Source organism: Procambarus clarkii, chromosome 22, assembly GCF_040958095.1.
Source record: "Procambarus clarkii isolate CNS0578487 chromosome 22, FALCON_Pclarkii_2.0, whole genome shotgun sequence".
Classification (NCBI taxonomy): Eukaryota; Metazoa; Arthropoda; class Malacostraca; order Decapoda; family Cambaridae; genus Procambarus; species Procambarus clarkii.
Genome location: NC_091171.1, coordinates 47153591 through 47176241, shown reverse-complemented (window position 1 = coordinate 47176241; position 22651 = coordinate 47153591). Strand labels below are relative to the sequence as shown.

General features: G+C 38.1%; 2 protein-coding genes across 12 annotated transcripts in view; one reads left to right on the top strand and one right to left on the bottom strand.

The window, feature by feature from the left end:
- The first annotated feature begins 1501 nt into the window (after nt 1-1501).
- Nucleotides 1502-5366, top strand: LOC123759518 (diphthine methyltransferase). 3 transcript variants are annotated; one of them, XM_069328971.1, is made up of 3 exons: nt 1502-1608; nt 1960-2184; nt 4238-5366. In XM_069328971.1, exon 3 carries the CDS (start codon nt 4242-4244, stop codon nt 5343-5345), a length of 1104 nt encoding a protein of 367 aa, XP_069185072.1. In that variant the 5' UTR covers nt 1502-1608; nt 1960-2184; nt 4238-4241; the 3' UTR covers nt 5346-5366. The 3 variants fall into 3 exon arrangements, with proteins under 3 accessions (XP_069185072.1, XP_045600588.2, XP_045600596.2); XM_045744632.2 differs by having other exon boundaries at nt 1509-1667; XM_045744640.2 differs by lacking the exon at nt 1960-2184 and having other exon boundaries at nt 1529-1667.
- Nucleotides 5367-14331: 8965 nt separating this feature from the next.
- The window catches only part of LOC123759470 (G2/mitotic-specific cyclin-B3), a 21668-nt gene continuing 13348 nt past the window's right edge, over nt 14332-22651 (bottom strand). For all 9 annotated transcript variants that reach the window (XM_045744583.2, XM_045744576.2, XM_045744621.2 and 6 more), the window contains exons 4-10: nt 21153-21306; nt 20738-20830; nt 19579-19716; nt 19086-19241; nt 18220-18394; nt 17096-17201; nt 14332-14910 (exon numbers count right to left, since the gene is read on the bottom strand). In XM_045744583.2, the coding sequence (XP_045600539.1) occupies nt 14859-14910; nt 17096-17201; nt 18220-18394; nt 19086-19241; nt 19579-19716; nt 20738-20830; nt 21153-21306 (874 nt within the window). In that variant the 3' untranslated portion in view covers nt 14332-14858. The remainder of the gene's footprint in view (nt 14911-17095; nt 17202-18219; nt 18395-19085; nt 19242-19578; nt 19717-20737; nt 20831-21152; nt 21307-22651) is intronic.

Sequence of the window (22651 nt, the reverse complement as noted above, 5' to 3'; positions counted from 1 at the left end):
TCAAAGTCTTCTTAAGGCCCCTGTCTTTCGCAACTCTCCAAGATGAGGTCCCTTTACTGCTGGTCTCCTCCTTCGTTACTTCTCGTTGTTTTTTAAGCTGACGCACCTTTGGCAAATAGCTTTGCCCTGAAACAAAATATCGGCATATATGATTGGAGTTACCCCACATTTGGGTATCTCTCAGATGCTATCCTATGTACTCACATGGGACTGCAGATTGTCTCAATAAACATACTTGAACTTTAATTTGGGACTGCAGCACACTATAGATTTACTGAAAAAAATTTTGTACTTTTTCTTGTCTCAATAGTTAGTTAGTTTAGTTTAGTTCATTTATTATGCACCCCATACCCATCTTGTGGGCGGTAGTGGAAAGGGTTATAGAGGCACATAATGGGCTCAGGGACTGAACCCCACAGTTCATTTAGCTAAGCAAGTTACAATCTTGATGAGCTAGTTACAAAATTCAATGTAAGTCGTCACATCAACAATGGGTTCGAGATCGACCACAAGTACAGTTTCTAAATTAAGCAACTGACATATGTGGAGAGCCTAGTGTTACAATTTATATGTTTGTCCTGCACACCGCCCCCCATCCAATGGACAGCGGTGGATAGGTTACAATCACTTAGTTACTACCTACAGTTAGCAAACTGGGGATATTTGGCTAAAATTTCTGGTAGCAGATCATTTTGAATGAAATATTTACAAACATACTTGAACTTAAACTTGAACTCTTGAGTGGCTTAATCTTTATCAATCAATAAATCATAGGGGGAACTTGTGGTTAATGAATACATCACTGTAACATGCTCGTGTCTGAAGCTAAACACAAATACAACAAATTATTAACGATGGTAATAGAGTCCATTTCATGTGGACTTCATGTCATGTTGACCTCCGAATGCATGATAGAGCTGATGAGTTAGCCAAAGAATCTGCCTTTAAAGGAGAAATTTAGTATAACTTTGGATTGTCAATAAGCAGTCTGAGAGCAATAGTACACCAAGAACTTCAACAAAATCTTGTAGATCTGAGGCAAAGTAAAATCGACACAAGTAATTCCTTCCATCATCATGCTATCATGCAAGAGGAGCCACACATCTATGGATCATCCAGTAAAATCAGCAGACTTTTAGAAAATACTCCTGCTTGACTTAGACTCGGTTACAAGTATCTCTAGAAATTCTCATTATCTGCCGGGCCCCTGACCAAATGTAAACTGTGTCAACAAAATTATTCGCACACCCTCCGTCACTATGTGATGGAGTGCGAAAAGATACGCGAATTCAGAGATAGATCTATAACAACTGTTCCAGAGATGTGTAAATTTTTAATTCAAAATGATCTGCTACCAGAAATCAGAAAGTAACAACAAGTGTACAAGAATGTAACAACTCTTGTATATATCTCAAAAAAAAAAAAAAAAAAGTATATAAATAACTAAATTAGAAGTGAAAAACTGCTCCGGAGCCGGATCATAGCTCGACGAACGCTTCGAAATTTCCTCTCTGCGAACCCTCGCGTCCCAATACAAAATGTAAACAACAACAATGGCCAACTGGTCGTGTCGCAGATAAGAAATATTTTTCATCCTTCATGCAAACTGCACGTATCGCGAAGAAGAAGAAGAATATTTTCAGAACAACAACAACAATATTTTGAATGTAAATAGTTGCAACATTACTTACTACACAACGTATGATAGCATTCAAGACTAACTTACCCCATTGGAAGTTTCTCTTCTGGTGACGGGGCTCCATAATACAATACAATACAATACAATTTTATTTAGGTAAGGTACATACATACAATAAAATTGTATTGTATTGTATTGTATTATGGAGCCCCGTCACCAGAAGAGAAACTTCCAATGGGGTAAGTTAGTCTTGAATGCTATCATACGTTGTGTAGTAAGTAATGTTGCTTAATGTAAATAATTTAACCCTTCTCTTGCAGTCGTGGAATGGGAGAGAATCTATACAAACTGCGCGGTTCCAGAGGAGAGCACTCGGCACCTGGGTGGTTGTCTGGCTCCTGCTCCACCCAGGCTTATCCCTGTTTATGTACTGGAAGAAAGGCATATACTGTATATGGTTATTTAACCACTAAAGCCCCAAAACCACAATAGCATAAGGTGTGGCCATCAGAATCCTTCCAAGAACTTCACTTGGTAGAAAAGAAGTAAGTTGTTAAAAAAAAAGAATATTAAGGGTCTTATAAAAGATGAATAAGGTTATCTTCCTATCTTGAGATGATTTCGGGGCTGTTAGTGTCCCCGCGGCCCGGTCCTCGACCAGGCCTCCACCCCCAGGAAGCAGCCCGTGACAGCTGACTAACACCCAGGTACCTATTTTACTGCTAGGTAACAGGGGCATAGGGTGAAAGAAACTCTGCCCATTGTTTCTCGCCGGCGCCTGGGATCGAACCCAGGACCACAGGATCACAAGTCCCGCGTGCTGTCCGCTCGGCCGACCGGCTCCCTTAAGGTAGTCATATTTAAGGCTTAAGGTAGTCATATTTATTTAATTATTTATTTATATACAAGAAGGTACATTGGGTTTGTGAGGATACTAAAATAATCTTGTAATCTAACAATCTTGTAAATCAATCTTGTAAAATATCAACAAGGATGAGGCACAACAAGATGTCATTACAACTAAAGCAATTATCAAGGAAAAATACATTTAACAAACTTGGCCCCACATATGTCAGCAGATCTAAACTATATGAAGGGATTATAAAGTTAAAGTTTATATTATAAAGCACATGTTTACCCATGTGCTTGTGCCTTCCCTTGTTGGGCTCCATGGTGGATGAGGTTGCAGGGCAGCTAAGTCTAATTCCACTTTTTTATGGTTAATTCTCACTACATTTCTCCTCAAAATAATGGGGTGGGAGACTAGCCCCCCCCCCCCCTCAAGTCAGATTGTGTTGGAAGATCACTGCAATCTTCAGTGATAGATATAGGCTCTGAAGATATTTGTGCAATCAGTCTACTATACAGAGTTTATGGATAATATACCACCCACTAATATGCTATTATTCTTTTTTTTTTTAATACAGGTGGGTATAGGAGCAGATGATGTCTGACTCCTGTTAACAGACTTAGAGCTTTCCATTACCATATACAGTATCATGTTAAGCAGACAATGAGTTACAATAATATGGCTGAAGATGAGATAACCAAACCACACACCAGAAGATGAGATGACAACATTTCGGTCCGTCCTCAGCCATTATCTTAACAGTCGACTTGATAATGGTCCGGGATGGACCAAAACGTTGTCGTTTCCTCATCTTATGGTGTGTGATTTAGTCATCATACTGTATTATGTTGAGCCTTATCCTACTAGTTTTCCAGGAAACATGACCCATCAATTAGTTTACAATGAGACACCCAATTACTGCTGGATGAACAGACGCAAACAGTTAAAGATTAGTGCCAGTCAACTCTTTTTGGCCAGAACTTGAACCCAAACTCAGTCACTCACATGGTGCAGGGCAAGTGTGTTACCATTGCTCCATGCGAGTAAACTCCTGTACAGTACAGTATAGCTAAAAGCTACCAGAAAAATATTAATGCAAAACATAAATACAGCACAATTAAATGGCATAAAACACAAAACTTATTTATATTGTAATCTGCAGCTAATGCAATCTGTAGCAGTAAAAATAAAATGTTTGTAATTTATTTGTAGAATTGTGGGCTATTATTAGCACGTTCAATGGTTAGTGAATGATGACTAGATGAGTTGGATTGGAGATTTATTTATAATATATAATGTCATTTTCTCATTCTAAAGCAATAAACCTTGCCTAAGAATATAATGTTCATTAATCTTATTCATTTATGAAATGTAATAACGAAGAGAACTGAGCATTATCCATTAGTTAAAACTCAAAACACACGAATGGGTCAATTTTTAAGTTTTGCAGTTTTCCCGTTGTCAGAGCACAGGAAGCCTGTTAGACTTATCAAAAGACCCCTCCCCTCTCTAATTAACTACTGACCTTTCCCATGATACAATCTACTATAATAGACTAACTTGCAGATACTCAGTAACTACTAGGCTGCTGGGTGCTGTACCTGTAACCTAGTACAATAGATGCCCAAACATCTTGCCCTGCTTGGAAATCAAACCCAGGATTAATCTTTTGAAAGCTGTCTGCACTTTTCAGGCAAAAAATAACTGAAATTTAACTGGGAGAACTGATGCTTGCTTTAATTTTTCAGAGCCATGACTTGTGAAGTAAGAAAACTGTTTTCGTGGGACACTCAATACAGTGCTGATTCGACTGAATTTTGTCCTGTGAGTCCATATGAAGACTACCTAGCAGTGGGTACTTATCAATTGGCAGATCCAGAAAAAATATTAGAGGTATGTGATCATGGTAATCCATCTGATAGAGTGGAATCAAAATTAAATTCCAGTGATGTTCCTAAGAAAAGACTTGGTCGCCTTTATCTAAAGCAGATGACAGAAGACAAAGATTTATTGTTAGTTCAGCAGGTTGACATGCCTGCTATTCTGGATATGAAATGGTGTCATCACAAGATACATGGTGATCCAATACTTGCCATTGTAAATGCTCTAGGTGAGTTACTTCTGTTTAAATTAGAAACAGTTACAGATGGAACAGTGAAGTTAAGCTTTTGGATTAAATATAAGATAAATGAGGAAGACACTCTTGCTCTGTCTCTAGATTGGTCAACTAGAAAAATTCTTAGTGAAACTCCATCAATAGCAGTTAGTGATTCAAAAGGAAAGATAAGTCTGTTTCAGCTTTGTAATGAGAAATTAATACTCATTCAAAGGTTTCTAGCTCATGAATTTGAAGCATGGATAACTGCCTTTGATTACTGGAATCCCTGTACAATTTACACAGGGGGCGATGATTGTAAGTTTCGGAGATTTGACGTTAGAGTTAATCCAGCCAGTCCTGTATCCACTAGTAATGCACATAATGCAGGGGTGACAAGTATTCATAGCAGTGTAAAATCTGAGTATGTTTTAGCAAGTGGTAGTTATGATGAAATTGTACATTTGTGGGATACCAGAAAGTTGAAGACTCCAGTCTCATCAGTATCCCTTGGTGGTGGGATATGGCGTCTGAAATGGGAACCACATGGGAGATCCTTGTTACTGGCTGCTTGTATGCATAATGGCTTCCATGTCATAAATAATTCTGTCTCTGACATGCAAATATTTGCTTCCTTCAAAGAGCATGAAAGCTTGGCTTATGGAGTGGATTGGTGGGCAGAATCTACAGATTTAAGAAATGTTATTGCTTCTGCATCTTTTTATGACCATTTACTGTGTTTGTGGGAATTTACAGTATAATAAATATTCCCCCCCCCTTTCTCTATCCATTTTTATTGCCTATAAAAGCTGTTTTTAAGTTTATTATATTCTTAAACATATTCAGATGGGTATGTTTAGGGGTGGATATTTATGTTGAGCTCAGACCATGTTTCATATCCTTTCCACAGACAATCTGATAGTATAGAGCTGCATTTGTTATTGTCGTTATAAAGCCAAATATTTCAAGTAGCTACAGTCGATGATGAGTCACAATAACGTGCCTGAAGATATGATGACCAAACTACACATCAGAAGATGAAGAAATGTTGTTGTTTCTTCATCTTCTGATGTGTGGTTGGGTCATCAAGTAGCTATAGTATTTATGGGCATTATTGCATCTCACTTACCAACCTACAGAATAGGACTAGGCCAAAGGGAGAATTTACCTCAGGTAAAAAACTAAACAACCAGCTGAAATAAGCAGTATAATTACAAAAGTACACAAGTACTGTACACAAAAGCAGACAGCATTAAAATAAAGGGGAAAGAGTTGCAAGAATGGGTGGCAAAATTATCCTCATAGCATTGCAGATACAGAGAGAAAACAAAAGAACGTAATAAATAATGCAATTTTCTTAAGACTAGGTAGTAAGAAATTGCAATATACTTACTAGGTAGTAAGAAAAGAAAAGAAAGGATAAACAGGTAGATTAGCCCTACTGATACAACACTGACGCTTTGAGGAGAGATTCTGGAGGTATCCAATCAGCAGGACTTTATACTATGTATGACAACAGTGAGGACCATGGAAATAGGTGTTATTTACATCCCTCCATTAACTACAGGAAGGTCAAGGGAGAAATATGATAAATGCAACAAAGCATGCTTGAAGATAATAGAAAAGGAGGCCCAAATGACAAAGATAGCCAAAACAAAGATTGTAATACTTGGGATTTTAACCCACAGGGAAATAAGACTGATCAACAAAGGAGTCTTACAATGAAGTTAAAAAATGGAGAGTAAGATTTATGGACACTACAAATAAACACTTTCTGTGGCAGCATATCAAGGAGGTGACCTACCGGCTACCTTAGGCCTGGTGCTTACCCAAAATGAGGATGATGTAGAGAACTTTATATGAGGTATTACTAGAAGCCAGTAAACACTGTGTTATGGGTGTTCAATTACACAGAAAAACCGTGTCACAAATATGATAAAGGGCTTATTATTACAGTACCCACTTGATTTAACGGCCTATATGGGGCTGTACCCAGGTCGTTATTTCCGGGGCTCTGGTATTTCCGAAGTTGTTGAAGTGTCGGTAATATTTCAAGTAACATTCAGGTAAAATATATTTTATATAACTAAAATGAAATAAAATTCATTGTGTAATTGCGTTCCAAGTTAGTTCCTGTGTTAGTGCCTATTCTATCACGGGTTACAATTACCACCTCTCCACATTGCTCCACTCAACTTTTTCACAACCATATAGAGTTGTGAAAACCATATGAACATAATCATTATACATATCTAATTATAATGAAATTTTATGCCATTTAATTCATAAATATCAGTGTAAAAACAACCCTCTAGACATCCAGGGTCATTGAGTGGCTGGCTCAGGACAGTGTGTTGCTGACTGCAAGCACTGGTGATGACAGATGGGTGCATGGGCCACCACACATGGAAGTTGTTCAGTGGAGAAAAATGGCTACAATGAAGGTATTAGGCTTATTTTCATGTTTCCTACATTTTGCATCCAAATTAATCATTCTACTGTACAGTATGAAGGAAAAATATATTTTTAAAATTTAAACATTTTGCACATGGCTAACATGCATAAATATCCATAGCCACATTTTAAGGGTTATGAGGGCCAGAAATGAGTACAACAGAATCAAGAGGGCAGCATAGCAGCAATTTGAAAAAAAAACACTGAAGCAAAAACAAAGAGCCAACCTCAGCTGTTGCTTAGTCACATACAGTACAACTTTGATTCAACAAACTATGTGGGACCAACCCCAATTCATTGCAGTGAGGGATTTGTTGCAAATGGAGATGCCTCCAGGATGCTTTCCCAATGCTTTGTGGGCTAACATCAAAATTTTAATTTCAACCTATAATATAATAGACAACTACCAAATGAACATATCTGCAAAATAATTTAACCACACCTAACATGTTCCCAGCCTCAAAACTCATTTTTAAAAAGTAGCAGGGTCATACCAGAATGAACAAAAACTTTGCCATCTCAAAATGAAAACAAACCATAGAATTTGGTTTTAAATACCGTACTGTATTTTCAATGGCTTTCCCAAGGCTCAACTATTTCTTTTAATGTTGTCTCCAACTGTGAACTTGGTCCCAACATCATTAGGAGATCCACATATCCCCCTGCTTCAGTGAACTCTTGTTCGTCGAATTTGGCGAGTAAATCTGGCATGTAAAACGTTTCTTCCAACCAGAGATTTGTTGAGGTTTATTGAATCAAGGTTCCATTGTACTGAGCAAAATAATGGTATAAAAACCTGTGATTAGACTGCGAGAGCAGGGGAAACACACTTGAAGAAAGACAAAAAAAATGCATGAAAAATTCAACAAGGTCAAGGTCTACAAACCAGAACCAGATTGGTGCCCAATGAGATGTGACAACAGATGACCCAAAACAACGCTACATGGTATTGAAGTTAATAAAAAAAAAAAAAGAGGCAAAATGACACTGGAGGAACTGGATGTAACAAAAGCAGTAGGACCAGACTAGATATCACCATGGTTACTGAAAGCTGCTGCAGGGATCTCGTGTTATCCATTAACTATTGTGTTCCACATTACACTACAGAAAAGAGCTACTGGAAATCTGGAAAAAAGGTAAATATAGTTCCGATTTTGTTAGTACATGCCTAACAAATATAATTATTGTGCTGGGTTTACATTTCTGTGAGCACAATCAGAGTGCACAAGCCCTATAAAGGTATTCTTAAGGCATGCAGTGCATTATATTATTTATCACAAAACTATTTAATCAAACACAAGACAAGTCAAGTTACATTGAATGTAACACCTCCAGATTGTAACTCCACTTTCCCAATTAAAAATCCCAGCTTAACACAGCTTGCCAAGCTCACTTTGACCCCTTACTAAACTCACCAGCTCGATGTTAAACTGAAATATTAAATGGGGGAAAATACAATACATACAACTGGTGTTATGACTAATATTAATAAAACACCTCTATTCACTGCCTCCACCTCCCTGTCTGTTGATTGAAGTGACTGCCTTTACTGATCTCCCTGGGCGGGACAATCAATAATTATGATCTCAAAGGACGTAGGAACCTTGGAAATTAACACTCGGGATAATTTATAGGAACTTTACTTTCCTACTGAGAATCAGGGGACATGTTTTAATTACCATTTAATGGAGGGAACTTCCAATACAGCATGTAAATAAGAAATATAATGACTCAGAATTAAATAAAAAGGGAATTAGCTAAACACCAAAATACATTAATATGACTATTTACTAAAAGACACTTTTTATATCCTAACCGTAATTAAATCCTAACGAGGCAATGGTGATAATTACTGTATGCACAACTACAATAGCACATTACTTTGTTACTCTTTAATTTCCAGCCAATGATGTTGACGGCTCTCACTGGGGTTTGGTGGATCACCCCAATTCACTTATCCCAACACTCATTCCCAGTACACAGTAACAAAAAATCCTTTGGTCTCTACTGAGGTGGACCCCTGGATCCACCCACAAGTCCTCTATGGCCCTTTAAGCCCAGGTCTAAACCAGTCATTTCAAACTTTGCCTGAGGTCTGGCATTGTGACCTATAAGGTGCCAGGCACCTCCCCTTTTCCAGAGATCTATAACCAATCCGGGGTCTCTCCTTATCTCTACCCAATCACTGCCTAGGCTACATGCCTGGCCTGCCTGAAAAGTATAGTATTACAGTACTTCGGTAGACTGTATCCGCTGTAGACCGGTTGACCCATGTGAAAGTATGGTCTCTCAAGATTCTCCCACAGCTGACTTGAATGGCTCATTGCAGTGCACCGTGCACCTAGTCGTGCACAGGGGGCCCTATCTCTGTTAATTCTAAAAATGTAAACTGTTATGCAGGGTGTCCCCAGGATGCCCACATAACCAGGAATACTTATATAATACGGAGGCTGCCGTATGCCCAAGGATAAATTAGATACAGGGAAATTAAGCATACTTGCCATAGGGTCAGTGAGTACATAGCTGGAGGTGCCAAGCGTGAGAGGCTCCCGCGAGGCGAGAGATAAACTCTGACCTCTGGGGTCAATCTCAATAACAACTGTGACATGGTCGTGAGTGTTCATGATGTCACCTCTGCTACCGATCATGTAATGATCAATATCATTGGTTCCAGCACCTTGGCTGCAACACCATTGGTCAATTGTAGACCTAGTGTTTATGCTACCACGAGGAGCCTTGCAATCCCTTGCAACGGTATTCACGTGAGGAGATCCGTACATGGTGGTCGTGTCTTTGTCTATTCGGCCAATAGACAGAACACCGTCCATTCCTCACCGTCAAATTAACACTTTCTGCGGATGAGGACGCCTCCCGGAGTCCTGTTTCGCCTACCCGCTCCCGCATGGTGGACATAAATTTATGTCCTCTTTTAAAATATTTGTATAAAATTCAATTTTAATCCGATTTACTTTGGGTTTGTTTCAAACTGCGCGCCATGAGGCTCTCTTTCTCACCACTAGGCTGCATGGTACAATAAGTTCATGAAAGGTGTGGACCACTTCGATCAAATGGTATTATGTCCCAAACGGGTTGCAGGTGGGTGACTTTAGCCGTTTATACTGGTAATGCTTCCCCCATATCATGTATTATATGCATATGTCTGTTTAGGGAATTTTATTCCGATCAATGTACAACCAAAAATAACTGTGTGCAACAAGTATAAACTTGACAAACATAACAAAAGTAAAAACATTTCGTGTGTGTTTGACGCTCACTGATATGTTCCAGCGTTGTTTTATATTTGGCGCTATTCTATCTTACGCTTTGTTGATCTTTTTTACCTACGGGCTCATAGAACATTCTATTGCGAACACATTGACACAAAAATGAATGACATACATAGAATAATAATGTCATGAGAGTGAAATAAGTATAAACTTTCAAAGCGCCGTATTGCACATGTGTCGTCCCGTCACCGATACCGGGTAACAATTTCACCACTTCCCACACTCTTGCGGGTGGGCCGCATTCATTATTCTACGCTTATATTCATATCACCGTGTTGGGAATTTCTTTGCGAGTCCATTGATACCAAAATTAACGCTGTAGGACAAGTGTGGAGGTGATAACAATCCCAAGAGTAAAAACATTTTGTTGCTGCTGGGCGCTCATGGCGAGTCATCTTCGTAGTTATTTATTTGGGGCTGGTATCGCTATACGTTTCGTGACTTTTTTTTACTGATGTTCTTCTAGAGAATTTTATTGCGAACACGTTGGTACCAAAATGAAATACGTAGCTCGAGAACTAAGGTCAGGAGAGTAAAAAGAGTATACACATTTTTGTTTTTACGCTTACGCGGCAAAAACGCCGCACACACATACGCTTTTTTTTTTACCATCCAAGGGGGCGCGAAAGTGTTAAACGCGGCGTCTTTTCAATATACCAACACTCGCCCTTGCAGGAGCCTTGCAATCCCTTGCAACGGAATTAACGTGAGGAGGTCCATACATGGTGGTCGTGTCCTTGTCTATTCGGCCAATAGACAGAACACCGTCCATTCCTCACCGTCAAATTAAACTCGGCGTTTTTTCAATATACCAATGCTCGCCCGGAATCGCGATCGTCACTATATTGTTTAGAAGCCTTCTAGTGACAAATTGCCAGAGTGAAACAGACTAGTATCAGGTAACCTCTGGTGAAAAATTGAGATCGTCTGAGTGACCTAGAGTGAACCAAGGTGGTGCCGCCGCCTAAGTAGTCTGTGTGTGACTTTACCACAGTGTACCACATGGAACCATATAATCAGCCGCCGCTCGGTCCAGAGCGTGTAGCCGTCACCCGCCCTGCCTCACTGTACTGTATTAAGTGACATCACCTTACTCACCTCCAGTGCCATCAAGAGAGAGTGTGTGTGTGTGTGTGTGTGTGTGTGTGTGTGTGTGTGTCTGTCTGTTAGGCATACAGCACGCTTCCTGCGAGTACTCTCCGTGTCAAGTACGGTTTGTTGGGAAAGCCTGTCGTCAATGGTCTCACATCATGAGCGAAACCAGCTGTCAGGCCACCTACAAGTTCTTGCATAAATGTGCACGAGTGAGTGAATGAGAGGTAGCTTACCTATAAGTACAAGACCTTGTTTTATTATTGTGTCTGTGTGTGTTGACCTGAGGGATTAATAACAGTTTTCACCTTCTCATACCTGACACAGGTATAGGTAAAGACACCTGGTGGTGTATGCGTGTTTATCTGTGTGGTATCACGACATTACACTTATTTGTGAATGCGAGTTTTACATACACCACACAGTTAGTTATTGTACATGACTATTGCTTGTCCCATAGTGATTTATTGAGCATCATCATTACCCGAGTATCCGGTTGGAACTCCAGTGACCCTTTGCACACCAGCAGTTAGGTTTGCCATGTTAATGATTGGCTGTCAATCGTGTTAAATTAGGTGTTTCTCCACGAGTGGATCAGAATCGATTAGTCAGACATCAAGTCTCGCTAATGCAACCATAGCCTTTCTGACGCCAATCTAAGGTAAATCAAGCACCCATTGTATTAGTGGTTAAGTTTGTAAATAAACTACTGTACTGTTAAGCTTTATGCAGTGTTTCCATTGAACCACTTTTGAATACTGCCAACATTTACTTAACACCTTGGCGTATCCCGCGTGCCACCCTTCAACTGTGCGATATGGGACCCAGGGTGTCATAGGAGCGCGCGTAAATTCTGAAAAGTGTATACTCTCTTCAACTTTGTCACCTTAATTCTCGTCCTACGAGATTAAATTTGGTATCATTGTGTTCGCAATAGAATTCTCTACAGCACTAAATGCATATAAACTCCAAAAGCCCGGCTAATTACCCGCAGCAAACAGAGAAAGTGCGAATGAGTTACCCAGGAGCGCGCAAACGCGATAAAATGTTTTCACTATTTTCTCTCTGGTCACCTCAATTTTTGTCCTAGGTCTTTCATTTTGGTCTCAATGGGTTCGCAATAGAATTCTCTAGAGGAACATTAGCATATAAAATAAAAAACCTGGTCATGCTCCAATTGCCGACGAGTTGAAGACGGGCCACGCGTTAGCGCTCAGACGCCTTCCAGCTACACTCCCAATTCCCTTCCTTTTCAAGCCTTTCTTTCGCAATTTTCTTCCTGGAAGGGCCTTGTTCATGATCACTATCCATCGTGGAGTAAGCGTAGATAGTTTCTAAAGCCGCAGTAAGAAATATAGCCACGGAAAATAGACGAAATGTTCACACGTTTGAGATGTGAGGGGAGGCGACATTGGTCACAACAATGGAGTGAAAACAATGGGCCGACGGCGTGTGCAAGCCACCTGAGGGCCACGAGGCTCAACAAAGAAAATGGGAAGACATCGGCGCACATTTTAAAACCAGTCCCCAAAAAATCGGATAAAAACCCGATTTTTGGCGATTATTTAAAGTGGATGACGCAATGCTGCGTCATCCCCGGTATTACCGCCAGTAAACGGATGACGCAATGCTGCGTCAAGCCTGGGCGAAAGTGTTAAGCCTTCAGCCCCAGGTGTCTTCAACACCGATTGCCTATTATTCACTAATCTATAAATGTGACGAGGACCCTAGGAGTCCCTTAAAGTGTTTCATCGTTGAGGAGATTCCAACGATCAACGTGGATCAGAACCAGGTGAGGCTAGTCTGAGAAAAGACCATCAAGGACTCTTAACTCAACCTTGCTCCCAGGCCCTGTACGGTTGCACTCGTATTTTCTCTGCTGGATTCCGACAGCTTCGTGAAGCGTCTGCCATACGTACATTGGTGACATACGCATTGCGGTCTGGAAAGCAAAACAGAAAATCCCACAACCAGTAAACAATCTTGCTTTGTCCTCCTGGACATAAGCCAGACCTTGCCCAACGGCGACACCGAGGACTAGAGTGTTTATATAACGGATGAATAATGTTTTAACCTGTCAGAATCATAGAATGCGGGAATGAAGAGGAGGTGGGGAGGGAGGAAAGGGGAAACAGAGGGGAGAAGACTGGAACTGAGATGGAAGGAGTGGGGAACGCTAAGATAGCTGGTCTTAGCAACCCGAGACACTTGACTTGACGGGGTTATGATCTGGAGGGGAAGGGGGGGGGGTAGAGGGGCAACAGGGAAGGGAAAAAGATGAACAAAGGGGGGGGGGGGGAAGAGGTGAATGGGAAGGGGACAGTGGCAAGACAAAGCATTGGGACACATCCAGATCAATTATTATTGATGTGGCAAATTTGAAAAATAATAATATTATTGTGAACATTTAAATATAACAAGACCAATCTGCCATTTTATAAGAAAAAAATATTTAAAATAAAATGTATAATTATTAAAAGTGTTAGATATTTGTTATATTATAAAAGTAGTATTTCATATTTACGCATCAAAACACACGCGTATTCACCTAGTTGTGCCCTGGCTCTCAACTGTTAATCAACCCCCCCAACACACACACGCCCATTAAGCAGCCCGTAACAGCTGTCTTAACTACCAGGTACCTATATAGTGCTAGGTAACAGGGGCATCAGGGTGAGAGAAACCCCTTATTTGTTTCTGCCATCGCCAGGGATCAATCCCCGGGCCATAGGACTACAAATCCAGAGCGCTGACCACTTAGCCACAGGCTCCTGTACATGTATGATGTAATGGCAGAGATCAAGTCAAGAGGGTGGATTGCCCAAGTGTTAATCACTGATGTTAACACATGCAAAAGTTTAGGTTGACTGCAGCTTAATATTATACAAAATGTACGAAGTGGTGAATTAAACAGTTCTTTTTTTTTACATTTTTAATCCATGAACTTGATGCATAAAAAATACATTGATTATAGTCTTTGGAAATAGTCATACACTAAAGAAATTTTAGATCTAATTCAGGAGCAGTGAAGAACAAATTATTGGAAAAAATGAGCATTTGTTTTAAAATCTCCTTATAATATACCTAAACTACACAAGATATATGTACAGTATATCTACAATATTCACTCAAGTTGCCAACAATGTGTATAAAACAGAACAGTACAAAGAATTTGTACAAGGAACGGTTTTTAAAATGATATGCATCTTTTGATTAATCATCTAATAGCTTAACTTAAAAGTTGGGACAGCATGCCAGAGTGAAAATGAACACTTAAAATATAAAATCTGTACTTATGATCACTAAAATGTCTTGTATGGTTCAGGACCACCCAAGGTAATGAGGACACAACAATATGGCTTAAAGCCTGGCAGTGTAATCACTGATTCATCTATAAATATTTGTACACGAAAATCATCTGCACCTTCCATAATTCTAGCCTTAGAATACTATCTTCTCTGGGATGGGGATTTTAGCCACTTCATAGAACACTCTGAAAATTGAAATAAAATAAATTTTAATATAAAATAACTTTCTCTACATCACTAAGTACAGTATTTAGACTCAAAACTAAAAGAAAACATCTTTCCTGCACTGGTTGTTTAATATACAAAAATATTTTTTGTCAAAATAGTCAATATAAATATTACTGTAATACAATACAAGAATATTCAAGACAATCTTTCAGTAAATAAAAACAATGTACGAAAAGCCCCAAATTCTTCCCGTTATGGCCTTGTGGTAGTTATCCTACACCCTTCTCATAGTGTAATGCCCAACATTCTTATTACTTCTTAATTTGTAGGATTGCACTAAATATAGAGTAATCTTTATTGAATTCTTTTCATTGGAATGGTCTTTATCTCACCATCACTGTGAACCTTTGGTACACAGTGATGTATCACTTATTATGTGTGATGTTAGTGCAAGTGGTCTATAATTTTTTGCCAAAGATTTACTACCTCCCTTGTGCAGAGGAGCTACATCTGCTGATTTAACCACTGCACTGCACAACGTGCCTCAGGGAATTATAGGTATAGCGTATCATTCAAAACTCCTGCGGCTACATAGGGTTCACATCAGCTCCCTCCCCTTCTGTACTCCAGCAATGATTCTACTGTATCTGTCTGTTCCACTCTATCATATGTTCTTCTGTTTCTGCCTGCTTCTAATTTTTTTTTAGCAGTATCGTATTGGTCTTCTCATCTATAACGCTGTGTACCTCTCACATGGAATTCTGGGCACAAGATTGTAACTTTTCTTTTCCATTAATTGAAGATTTGCACAGTTTAGGGTGGAAGTATCTGCACTCTGTTCCAAAATGGCATTTACCCCCCTCCTCAACATGTTCCTACATTTTCGAGGATGTATAAAAGTGCATTTTTTGCCTGTGGGCCCATATTTGCATATTCAAAGTGCATAGTACTGTATTTGCAAATATTCTAAATTTTTATTTTTTTCTGGTTGTTTATGCAATACTTGTGTTTGACTTGGCCCACCTCTTTATTGGAGCCATCTCCATTTTTTGTCCAAATTAAATTGTTTCTGCAATTTTCTCACTGTTAGCATTACCTGGCTCTGCAATATTGCTGCTGTTATGTACCATAATACACTCTCCCTCCACACTACTGCAGTGGTTCTCTACACTACCAGTTCCTGAGTTTTGGCCATTGTCCAGTGTTTTTTTTTTTTCACAATAGGCATATGTCGCTGGCAGCTTTTCTGTGAATGTTAATCTGTGTGCCTCAGGTATGACCTTCATCAGTTTATGTTTTCCCGTATTAACCTGTCATTGTTGCAAATCCAGCATATTCCTTGTTTGTGCATATTGTAGATAATTCTGCACAACTCAGGTGAAATCTTGTGTTACAGATCCAACACTTGCATCTTCAAAACACTTGCCACACACCTCCATTTTCTTGAGAATTGTATTGTATTTGTGCTTCACCATATGTGTCCCTTGCTGTCCTTTGTACAGTATTTTACTATTTATAATATTACTGTTTATGTATATATTTATATTATATGTATATATTTATGTCACTATAGTCACTTCACCATGTCTCCTTGTAAAAAGCTAGTTGTGCATGTTACATGTGACAGTGCTTTGTTGTTGTCAGTATTTTGTGCTTTAGTCACCCTACTCTTTACCTTTACTCATGTCGTAACTAGCCATCTATACCAATCATGTTTTTAATCCTTAGGGACCAATAGCAGCGCAAAAAAACGAAAGTCTAAACATACAACAATATGGGAACACTTTTGTTGAAAAAAAAAACTCACTATAATTATATGGTATATAATGCAATTTTTCTGTTAACCTGCACTTGCAAAATCTGCATCCTTAAAAAAAAAAAAAAAAAAAAAACATATTGGGCTTCAAAATAAGTGCAACATGAAGATCTTACCTCAATTAGAAGCAAAGTTATCATTTTTTTGGTTGAGCTTGTAATCCTAAATTCTATGTTTCATCACATTTGCAACATGGTGGCTGTATAAATATCATGCTAAAAATACTGAAGGTTAAAATTTTGCATATGTATGTTACTTCATATACTCTAACATCCTACCAAATTTCATCTAAATCTGAGATGATTGGGTCGAAAGCTGTAGTGAAATGGCATTAAATGGCTCAATACTGCATGCAAGATCAGAAACTCATACACTTTATAACTTACTTGTGAGAATATTTATTCCTGATAGTTTTGAGGTGTTCTTTGGGTGGCTGGCTAATCATATTATGGAGAAGGTGAACAAGATGGTACAGGTCCTCCATTGTATATCCTGCAATAATTGTTTGTAAATTATAAAAAATACTATAAATAGAAATATACACAATGGACCTGATAAGCCCTTGTCCAGATTGTCACAATGCCCCCCCCCCCCTCTTCCAGCTGAAAATGTAAGGGCAAACAAGTGTATCACTTATTCACATCTTTGATACCTTGTTTCCTTTGAAGGTGGAGAAAAGGCAAACTGGAAGAACACACAGTGGAAGCTACCACCATTCAGTTTTAGGTAAAGGAATTGCAACCCACCAGAATATTAAGGGAGAACAAATGCACCAGAATCAATAGCTCATAAGGCAGGGCTCTAAAGCTGGATCTCCCCCATCTCCCTTCCAGAGGCATAGACAGGTACCACACAGTATCTACTAACTTCACTCGTCCCTTCCTTTTCCTACCTCTTTCTTAATAGAATGTCGTACAGTTGTCACAATGTGCGATATAATGTTGAAATGTTGAAATTGTCATGGTATATACCATGACAATTTCAGCCATATAAGTACCTTGCTGTACTATAGATTATTATATTGTATTATATTTTTTATGGATTCTAATTATAGCTACTACCTATTGCCAGTATATACAAGAACATTTCAGAATATTTTGTATTATCATATCAGCAGAGGAAACCAAAAATACCTATCATATGATTACCCTAATGCACTCGAATGCATGTAATCAAACAATTTATTCAATATTGATTTCCTGTTAATGCCTATGGACACCAATATTCAACCCTTTGCTAAATTAACAGATTATAATAATGTACCAGTTGCTGTACCTTCAGAATTAAGTATATTCCTAATTCTCCAGTCCCTGCAGTTAAAGCTTAATTTCTTTTAACAACACATTAAACTATAATTCAGCCATGTATTTATTACGACATTAAAGCCTACCCTTCAGATTTTTACTCAAAAGCTATAATTACAGTTCAAAATTATTGTAGATAATGCCTCTTTTTCTATCCCTCTTCAATAAGCATTTCATGAAATTCTAAGTACAGTAGTTGCACCCACCTGAGTAATACTGAAGCGTGGGGGTCCACGTGGGCTCGCCTTTAATGATTCGAGACAGGAAAAGAGCAGCAGCTGCAAGAGCAGAATCTGAAGAATCTATCAGTTCATAATCCATTAGCCCCATCTCTAGGATATAACGAGTGAAAGTAAGGTCTTCCATGTTCACCTTGGCACACTGCAACAAAAATTAAAAATTGGGTGAGTTAAATGAAAAGAATCTTAGAATCTTTCAGAGCAGTTATTCAGATGCTCCCTAGGGAAGGATTTACTGTGGCTTAGGCAAAATTCATGAAGAGTATAAATGAATTGGCAAGATTCATGAATGAGAAAGCATAAAGGTGCCAATGTTGTACTACACGAGTGCTCAAATCCTGTACATGCGAATAAGGATTCTTACCTTAGGAAGCAATTGAAAGCAGTAGCTTAGAAATAAACAAAATTAATTTTGAGAAAATTAAGTGCATTCCGTAGATTAAATCTCTCTCAAACAACACAGAAGGCTGCTGAAAGCATTTGAGCAAAGGAAAGTGATAGCAATTCTCCTGTGCAAGACCCAAAGCCCATTAGCATATTGCTTAATTTACTATATATTCATGTCCAGTATAGCTATAAAATATTTTTTGATTAAGAAATTATAGACAACTCAAATTTTAATCCTAGTAGCATACATTACCCCATCAACATTTTAAACATGTAATGAGATAAAGTCCACAAGGAACTGCAGTTCTTTAACACTATATATACCTTTCTAAATATTTTGGGGTTTTTGCTTATGTTATCTCTGCATACTTCTTTCCCAAGACTCATACTGTATAAATAAATTATGAAAAAAATACACAAAGTGCATAATAATTAAAGAAACTTACCCTGGCATACCTCCGGAGGAATCTATAGGACAGAGGGATTCCTAAGTCAAAACCAATCACTTTAAGAATCTTTATCTCCATAGAAAGCAGTTCCTTCCTTTTATAGGCATCATCACATATATATAGGAAGTCATCAACATATGGAGGGGTTCTTTCCTGTAGAATACAAGAACTTCATACAGTACATGTATAATTCACTGACAATATGATCAAGTTTATCTAGTTTACACAATAAACCAATCATTAGAGTATATGAAAGTGAGGATGTTTTGATGTACCCTAAGCCATTATATATATATATATATAAAAAAAAGCTACAGTATCTTGATAATCTCTACTCAAAAATGGTCCTAGAAAGACCAAAAATAATGTCACTTTTCATAGGAGCAAATTTTAATTTATTTGTGTAAGCCACATTACTATTACTCATTCCTCCTGAACATATACTTAAATCTAGTACTGTAGTGTGTTGATGCAACAGCTGGCAACTTACGTCAAATTTACAAGCAATAAACATGGCTGTAGAACCAATTAGTTGTAGGACATCACGTTTAATTACAACTTTAGCCAGATACAGATCCACTAATTTTACAGCAAGGTAGAGGGTCTCATGATTCAATTCAAATGATTCCTGATAAAAGAAAAAAAAAAGATATTAATATTTGTTATTAATACCCTGTACCTAACAAAGATTATAAAAACATCCCTCCCAAAGAGCATCATTTAGTAACACTTGACATGCCAGCCTGCTCGAAAAATACGTTGACCTGCTATAAAAATTTCACTATTCTTACTTTCTTTTATAATGAATAATATATTGACACTATTCCACTAATAAATAAATGAGAGCACTGTGCAATAAGACTAGAAACTATAAATAATCCCTTCATTCGTATAGGAAATCTTAATATAAAAGGTAATCTTCCACATTTACATAACTTGCTGACGATGAGTCACAATAACTTGGCTGAAATATGTTGACCAGACACCACACTAGAAAGTGAAGGGACGACGATGTTTCGGTCCGTTCTGGACCATTCACAATCGACTTGAGAATGGTCCAGGACGGACCGAAACGTCATCGCTCCTGCACGTACTAGTGCATTGTCTGGTCAACATTACGTAACTTCACTGCAAATATGATTTTTCATTTAAATTCTCCATTTATTCACTTGCATACATACTGGGATCAAAACAATGGAAGTTACGAGCACCAACTGTTCCTAGTGTCCAACCCACTACTACAGTATACAGCAACAAACAAATGTCAACAATTTTTCTAGCAGCATGTTACTCTTTGCCACCCCCACCACCGTCCAACACTACTGCAATCTGCAGCAGTCCTCAAGCCAAGCAAAACACAGTATTCATCAAGCATGAGCAGGCCCCCTTGCCTTGTGAAATAACATTAATGTCTAGACAAGACAAGAACCACTATTTGTACCCTTTGGCTGATTCCTTACATTGGTGTATTCTTCCCACAATGGTAAATAAATAATGGCTCTCCATAATACACCAGTTGCCCAGGATATGCAATTCTTATCCATTTAGTGGGCCCCTGCAATTAGTCTGCCATACTCCATTTTACAAAAAAACAGATCGGTAACCAATTTATTCCATCTTACAAAAAAACAAACAGTTGTCTAGCCTACCTGAACCTCAACCATCCAATCAACCAAGATTGATCTCATGCTTCGAGATACGTCTGGTTGTCGATCAATGTACTTGTCGATTGGAAATTTATTCTGAAAGTTAAAAAATTAAAAATTGTCATGTCTGTTAATAGACAATAAGCTGAAGATCCAATTGATAATCATAATATTCAATGAAAAACAAAAATGCAGGCTAGTGTATAAATGAATTTGAAAATGCTTTAAGAACAATATTGCAATATCCTTGCTACATACATTTTAAGATTACATACAAGTTACAAGAATACAAGTATTTCTTTGTAGTCAAAATTATAAGAAAATTCATAAAATTCTCCCCAACATAAGAGTTACCAATATTTATACTGTACCTGGAAGTTTAGCCCCTGACCAACTCTGAATCATGCAGAATGCTTACCTCTCTCTCTTTGTAGTAATTAAAAATGTCACGAGCATAAAGAGCCATAGCAAAAGGGTCACTTTCCATCTCCTTGTCATAATCTGCCACACCTTCTGGCAACTGAGGCTTGTCATCCACCACTTGTTTTACCGGGGATCTTGTTATCACGGGGCTGGCAACATCAAGGAAGCATTATGACTAGTGCATATACAAATTCAGCGGTTAACATTCTCAATGGCATTTCCACCAATCTTCTTGTAGCAAAATAGTTTCCTATTAGGAAACTATTTTGCTACCAAAAAAAAAAAAAAAAAAAAAAAAGAAGCAACAGCATTCTTAAATTAATTTTCCTTGTATCTCCATATTATTAACCAATGCAGCTGCACATAGCATCTCTTAAGGTGCTCATAGGTATTTAAAAAGATTAAAAATTTCCATGTATACAGGTTTCACATTTGCTTCCTCAAGCCTCCAGTAACCAGTCCTCAATCTTGAGACAAAAATCTCAAGTCCCTCACTTTCCTTCTAGGGCCTTAGCAAAAAAGATGAGGCCCTATATCTGGCACCATCACCATCCAGTGTGAATGTGCAGGGCAGCCATACTAGGAGCCACTCAACTTTTAGCAACAGCAAATGAGTGATTACCATGTATATATTTCAGGCAAAATGTGTCATGTGCAATTATAAGATTTAGGCTTATATATATATACAGTACTGTAATACAGTATATACATATATACTCGTATATTAGTATGAATAAATATGAGTACAGTATATTTATACACATACCAGTACTGTATATAAGTATATTTTTAAAGTTATAAAAAATGACCACCACCATTGATACATCAATAAACCTGTTAGAACAAATAAGTAAATAATTAATCAACAAGAAACATTGACAATAAATCGACAAATATATTCCTGTACAGGCACCTCATTTCTACAGAAAAAACACTTCTCCTCTAGGGCCACCACAACTGAACCACAAGATATACACACTATATATCTGGAGTTTTGTGCTTCGTGGATGCTAATTAACAATGTCAAATTAACAAATACATTTTTCTGGAATTTTTTTTTAAGAGCACCACAGGAGTGTTCAATTTAGTGTGTGTGCAGTGCAGGGGTTAATATTCATTTTGCTCAAAAATAGCTATTAGTTTTATTTAAACAAATTTAATAATGCTATACAGTATATATCCATATATAGATATATATACTATTTAACTTATCTGCATTTTGCATTCCACAATAATCAACTGTGCATCCGTCAAGCATGAACAGTTCTCGTATTTTCTTGGTAATGGCACACAAGAATTCCGACAAGATTTTATATTGCAGCATAATCACAAAAGCAACTGAGAAGTACTTAACTCATTGGTAACAGGTTGGCATACCAAACAAATTTAAATATTCACATACACCACTGTAATATAAAAGAACTAAGACTAGGCATCTCGAGCTACAGAGAACACCCAAACAGCAAAATTAGATTTATCCAATCACCAGAGGAA